The sequence below is a fragment of the Rutidosis leptorrhynchoides genome, chromosome 7 (assembly GCF_046630445.1).
Source record: "Rutidosis leptorrhynchoides isolate AG116_Rl617_1_P2 chromosome 7, CSIRO_AGI_Rlap_v1, whole genome shotgun sequence".
NCBI lineage: Eukaryota > Viridiplantae > Streptophyta > Magnoliopsida > Asterales > Asteraceae > Rutidosis > Rutidosis leptorrhynchoides.
Window position 1 is genome coordinate 256,087,058 of NC_092339.1, and position 7,235 is coordinate 256,094,292.

Genomic DNA, 7,235 nt, shown 5'->3' on the forward strand with positions numbered 1-7,235 from the left:
CATTTGTAAAATTTCTTGCCCAAATTATTAAATTGAGAGCTCATTTTCCTGATTACACCATTAAAAGGGTGAGACTTGATAATGCTGGTGAATTTACATCTCAAGCATTTAATGACTATTGCATGTCTATAGGAATTGTTGTTGAACATTCTGTTGCTCATGTGCATACACAAAATGGTTTAGCCGAGTCATTGATTAAACGTTTACAGTTAATCGCTAGACCATTGATAATGAGAACTAAACTCCCTGTATCTATATGGGGTCATGCAATTTTACATGCTACTGCATTGATTCGCATCAGACCAAGTGCAAGTCATAAATATTCCCCCCTACAACTTGCTTTTGGTCAAGAGCCAAATATTTCCCATCTTAGAACATTTGCTTGGATTGTGCACATTGTAATTTGCTACTGACTCTGCTTTTCTTGTTAGGTTGATTGTTTCAATTGCTTGGATTGTGCACATTGTGATATATTTGTTGGTTGATCCTCCACTTTCATCGTTCTTAAACGAGGTTTTCATAAAGTTGGATGATATTTGGGGTAAATTTTGATTTCTAATATGCAGTTTAATTTAAATGCATACACACATGTACTTATATGTGTGTGTACTCACACGTTTGTATTGCATTAACCAATTTTGTTTCACCAGGTCTTCTGGGTACTGCGGCTTTTGCATTCTTCTGCTTTTACCTTTTGCTTGCAGTTATTGCTGGGGCAATGATGCTTGGTCTGAGACTAGTGTTTATCACTATCCATCCAATGAAGTAAAATGACCTTTTATTTTACTCTTATATATATATATACATATATATATATATATACACATATATATATATATACACATATATATATATATATACTAGGTTTTAGAGCCCGTGCGTTGCACGGGTGAGTAAATAACTGTGCAAAATCAATTGAGTTTATCACACAATTACGGAGTATTTTTCAGAGCTAATATTTTCAATAAAATGATAATACCTGATAAAATTATTAAATTGCTAACACTTTATAAAATAGTTAGTGTATGGAGCCCGTGCATTACACGGTAATTAAAACATAATTAAAATCACTTTACAATTTTGCTATAATAGGTTTTAGAGCCCGTGCGTTGCACGGTGGATAAAATAATGATGCAAAATTAGTTAATGTTTTCAAACTATTATTCTTTTGAGTTTAAGATCTCGTGGTATTAAAAAATTTTAAAAGTTTATTTTTATTAATAATATTAATTAGTAAATAACTAACTTAGTTTTAATTAATTTAGTTATTATTCTATTATTAACTACTCATTATTAACTAAATTAATAATTAATAATTAGTAGCATAATAAAAAAACGTAAACGGACTATATTATATGTCTTATCTAAATGTACGAAGTATATCTTATCTATTTATATCTTAGGGAATTATGGAGTAATATTTATTTTATATATTATTTGTAATGTATACAATTGGAATTAAACGATAAGTATCCTAGATAGTAACGATAATAATAGATTATAAGCCTTGTCACTTTGGCAAATTTAAATGAGGGGAAATATGTTAAAGTAAAATATCTGTTGAGATTTACAAATTAGTCACGAGTTGGTTGTAAAACTCGTGTATTGAGAGATCAAACCTTCCATTTTTTTTTGGTAGATATCACAACCAAATTCAAGTCTAAAAATACATGGCACCAATTATGCAATTTACCTCACCAAATTCTCGGCATATGTATCTATTTATGAATATTTATATTTTATTTTATATTATATATATATATATATATATATATATATATATATATATATATATATATATATATATATATATATATATATATATATATATATATATATATATATATATATATAGGGCGAGGATCCAGAGAGAATCAAGGGTGGGAGAGAACTCAGAGAACTCACAGATTGAACTCAATCCGTGTGCAGACTGAGGTCAATCTATGTGCAGATTGATCTCAATCTGTAAGTTCTATAGGTTCTCTCCCACCTTTAGTTCTCTCTGGATCCATATATATATATATATATATATATATATATATATATATATATATATATATATATATATATATATATATATATATACATGGCTAAGCTTGAAAACGGATAAGAATGGATGAGCAAAATTTCAATTTTTTTTCTTTTTGAAAAAATTATCTTTTTAGGGTCTCTTAATATGCAGCTTGAAGAAAACGCAAAAATTACAAAAAAATAAAAATAAATAAATAACGAAATCGTTAAAAAGTCGATGATGAATGATAATATTCGTGATAAATGATTCATTTATCATTCATCTGAATATTGATGAATGATTAATTTATCATTCATCACTATATATATATATATATATATATATATATATATATATATATATATATAAAATAGTGTTTTTTTGGGTAAATATATATAGTGTTAAGTAGATTTTAGGAGGGAAGGGGAGAAGTAATTTTTGTCATTCCTGATGACGTCAGCTATAGCATTCATCATATTAACATGTGAAGCCGTGCTGCAGGTGGGGAGCTACTCTGATGAACTCTTTCCTATTCAATGTCGCTCTCATTCTTCTTTGTTCTATCAGGTGGGTGGTTCAGTGTTGATATGTAGTTTTACAACCAGAATATACCATAAATATCTTAACTTTTATCATCCGAAGATCGTGTGATTAGAGTTTTTAATTTTTGTTTATTGTTATACACTGTACACTGTCTTCTATAAATGAGTTCATATATCCATTAACTTTGCTCTCAAATAGACTGAATGAGCCAAGCACACAAATCAGACAGTTTTCACAGTTTGTGAAAGATATTTAGTGTTTGGGTAAATAAATGATGGCTTTAAACTTACCATTTGAAGACATGACTAAACACAAAATAAATGTGACCCGTTATCCCGCAGTCTCATGCATGCCAGTAGAGGGTGGATTACCAAAGGGACCATATAGTGTCCCTAGTTTAGTTATCAAAACTTGTTGCGAGGGTTATTTAACGTGTATTAACTTAAAGCTTGTCCTTACTTTTTTTTAGATACCTTGATGTTTGCTTGTTTATTTATTTATTTATCTAATGGTCATTTGACTTGGTACTTGGGCTTTGTCATGACCGTTTGGTTTTGGTATTTTTAGTGTGATCCAATTTTGCTCGACTGCGTTTGCATACTACGCTCAAGCAACAGCTGCCCAAGAAATATTTGGTCATACATTGCAATCACTTCGTGGAATCAAATACTTATACAAGTAAGTCAGTCACTAATATATATATTCTCCTTACTACTAAAGCAACATGCATGCATGATCTTGTGTTTGTCCCCCCTACTAATAATTTCTGGCATGGCATGGCATGGCAGGTATAACATATTCCAAATCGCATTTGTCGTTCTAGCAGGACTAACCTTGGTGTATTATGCCGCCTTTGTAAGTTACACTTTTCCTAGTATCTCTCATCTCATCTGTGTGATGTCAAATGATTTATCAAATGTCAATGATTAAGACGAGAATGTTCACGTTTTTAGAAATATCCATCATCATAACTTAATCAAGGTGTTGAAGTACTGTTATAAATAAAGAATTGGTGCCAAAAATGTTAACATTGATTAATAGATGGTAACAACAAGCTCCAACAAAGTTTGATATCACTGGCAATATGCTACTGTAATTATAATTAGACACAATATAGGACAGGTCCAATGGACTCCTGCTTTTTCGTAATTCTGATTGGTTTTATGTACTACTTTATTTGACACTAACAAGGTACACTGACAACTAAATTTTGTTTTTCTTAACCAATTTTCGATCAGGGATGGAGGAGAAAAAAACCGAGTAGCAGGTTCCAACTATCTTCTTAAATGTGTTGCAGCATTAAACTTATGAATCGTAACTAAAAATATCTGAGGCAAAATTTCTCTTAATTGATTTATTATGTGGGCTTCTGTATTGGGCGTATACTGCTAAATCCTACGTTGAAGAGTTATCATCCAATTGGAAGTATCAATTCACGAGGTTGAGTGGTGGTCTTACATCTGATTTCAACACTATTGTATGTATTTTGTCCTAGTAATTTTCGGTTTCAGTGATGAGATATTGTTGATGCAATATACTTGAACAATAGCATGATGCCACATTACATGATTCATCTTTTGTGTACAATTCATTTGTTATTTGGTCGTGAAGGAGGTAGGTTAATTACAAGCGTTGTGAATTACTTGTTCAAAGTTGATATGATATATACTTAGGACCCATTTGGCTCATGGAATCCAATGGGATTCCGGCATAATTGAAATTGAATTTAGACATGACGCGTGTCTAAATTCAATTCCAATTCTGCCGGAATCCCATTGGATTCCATGAGCCAAACGGAGCCTTATTGTTTGTGTTTGATTGTAAGTAATTCATTAATCATGTGTAGCCAGTAGAGGATGAGAAATCTATACTATTTTTTTTTTCTGTAAAAAGAGCAATGAGGTTTTTTATGTTCGGGGTTATCCGGAGAAGTGTGTATTTTTATTTGCAGTCTAACCGAATTAATGACATCAACATCACCCTCTATTTTGCTATGTGCTTACTGTTTAGGGTTCGTTAACTACTTCCGAGCCTAACAGCACTTGTGAATCTGTTGTATCTTTCTTTTTTTTTTTTTTTTTTTGAACAACGATTGGGATCATCGGAGGGGGACTAAACCACCCGTTGCGATCATCTTCCGTTTCGACTATGCCGATGCAGCGATAATAACCCCGCCCCCATCGCTGCCTGGGCAGAAACCTTGAAACGGATCCAAGGGCACGACCAAGTAAAACCCTCATCCCCTTTAACTCCTAAACGATATGGGAAATGTGCTATGGGTGGATACTTCATGGCAGAGATGAAATTGTGTTTTTAATATGTAGTCAACGGGGATTGAACTCCTGACTTCCTCTAAAGGAGGCAGACCACCAACCGCTGGACCACATCACAACTTCAAATCTGTTGTATATTTGTTTGTCTTTTACTTTTTTTTTTTTTTTTTTTTTTTTTTTTTATCTTTTTGATGAAGAGGTTTTGTTTTAATATTATCGTTATTTTGACAAAAAAAATAAAATAACTACAGAAAGATGAAGCAAGCCTGATATCCTTCAAGAGGTCTTAGGTTCAAATTTTGTACTGGCAGTTATCTTTCTATAGTTTGGTATCTACTAAAATAAAGGGTGTAAAATTGAGTGATACTGATGTCTTCTTTTATTTATTTATTTATTTAATTTTTTATGAAAATATGATTATATAGATTAATCAATATTAGAAGAGGTTACATATTTATCCTACTAAAATAAAGGGTGTAAAATTGAGAGTGATCGTGATGTTTTTTTTTTTTTTTTTTTTTTTTTTTTTTTTTTTTTTTTTTATGAAAATAGAATTATATAGATTAATCAATATTAGAAGAGGTTACATATTTCGCCAAATGATTTGGGCGCACAATTTTGAACGTTACCATCTAAAAGAAACTCACACCCGCTATTTTTAAAGCCTATTTTTAAAACAATTGAATATCAATAAAAGTGGTATATATTGACCCTATAGGGAGGTTTTACCGGATTCGTTCACGGACCTCTACTCAGGAACACTGCCCGAATGGATGTGTTCCCGGGTACCGTCGATCGGGTTCGGGTTTCCGCCCGAACGTGTGTGCTACGTGCAAATGATGAGGGTTGTTGAAAGAAATGATCTACTAATGCCAAAAAATCGCAGTTCAAAAAAAAAAAAAAAAGAAAAAAAAAAAAAAATTACTACTTAAGAATGAAGTTGCCAAGGTAGGATTTAAAGCCCATTTTGATGTGGCAGCATCTGTAGTATTTGCTTGTATTTTTAATGATGTCATATATCTATTAAATATAAAAAAGTGACACATATTATCAATATAATATTAAATTAATTGATTTACCTGTTTATTTGTGATTTATATATATTTTTTATTTTAAGGCAAGTTGTCGGAATCGAATACTCTCATTTGCCATGCACGCACGCGCTTTCGGGAGGAAACCCGAATCGCATTGCAGGAACTCGATCCTTAAACCATCCCGAGGGGCAGGCAGACCGGATTTGAATCCCGAATGGATCCGGGAGAAATTTTAAGCGTATTCTTTAGCTTTCATTGCTTACAAGGAGATTCTCGGATCAATGGGAGATTTTTTTGAAAACAACGGGAGTTCGAAACTCATGGTGTGTGGAGACTTGCAACTCTTAAAGTTTTATGAAAGGAAATGTTGTGTGGCTCGGCGTTGTTTCACGATGCAACAACGTACCTTTGCAAGACTAATATTATGTGTCCGATGCAACATCCCATTAGGGTGGACCTTTCAATTAAAGGGAGACTAAAAGGCACTCCCTCCCTATAGGGGGCAGGCTTCGCATGACGCGAGGACTTATCAAGCTACACTTGCCATATTCAACGAAATTAAATGTAAAACAGGAAAGTGAGAAATGTTGTATTATTTAATATTCCAAAATGAAAAAGCAAGTTAGTACTAGGGATGGCAAAATGACCCGTACTCGATGGAGAAACCCGAAACTCGTTATAATTGAGCCGGGTTTGACCCGAGTCCGTCGGGTCATGGGCCGGGTATGAGGATAGTTACCAAAAATATTTTCGGGTTCGGGTTCGGACATGGTTTTAGATACAAACCCGTTTACCCGACCCACATACCCGTATACCCGGTTCGAGGAATTTTAATAATAATTTTTATGTAAAATTTTAGTATTAGTATTATATTGTTAATGCATGAAAGATTTCTCTTATTTGTTTTTGAAAACGAGTATAATTTTATTCAATATAATCATATGCAACAAATTTCCGAGATGTGATTGATCATATACATACATATGTATATGTATATTTTTAGTGCGAAATGCTGCTTAAAGGCAAAAACGTGAAATTGATGAATCGCGGTAAATGTTAATTATTAACGGTGAACTTGCTCAACAAGTCACCACCGAGACTTAGGGAGCAAGAATATGTATTTGTGTCTTTTATTTATTTCCTTATGTATTTATCTTGTAATCATTATAAATATTGAAATACAATAACCCAAAAGGGGGTGGAATTTAATCTTAATATGGTATCAGCCATCTAAACCTCTCCCCTAAAACTCGTGTTTCTTCTTTCTGCCGTCTTTTTCTTCTTCAGCTACAGCATGTCGACGGTTTCTACCCCTGATGGAACTCTCCCTCTCAATACAGTTTTACATATGTTAACAATCAAACTCACCTATTC

General features: G+C 32.7%; 1 protein-coding gene across 1 annotated transcript; it reads left to right on the forward strand.

Moving 5' to 3' along the window:
• The first annotated feature begins 430 nt into the window (after nucleotides 1-430).
• LOC139858757 (LIMR family protein At5g01460-like) lies at nucleotides 431-4,233 on the forward strand. The gene is made up of 6 exons (XM_071847594.1): nucleotides 431-541; nucleotides 651-765; nucleotides 2,513-2,578; nucleotides 3,122-3,232; nucleotides 3,343-3,409; nucleotides 3,793-4,233. The coding sequence occupies exons 2-6, from the start codon at nucleotides 719-721 to the stop codon at nucleotides 3,838-3,840; spliced, it is 339 nt and encodes a 112-aa protein (XP_071703695.1). The 5' UTR covers nucleotides 431-541; nucleotides 651-718; the 3' UTR covers nucleotides 3,841-4,233.
• Nucleotides 4,234-7,235: the final 3,002 nt, after the last annotated feature.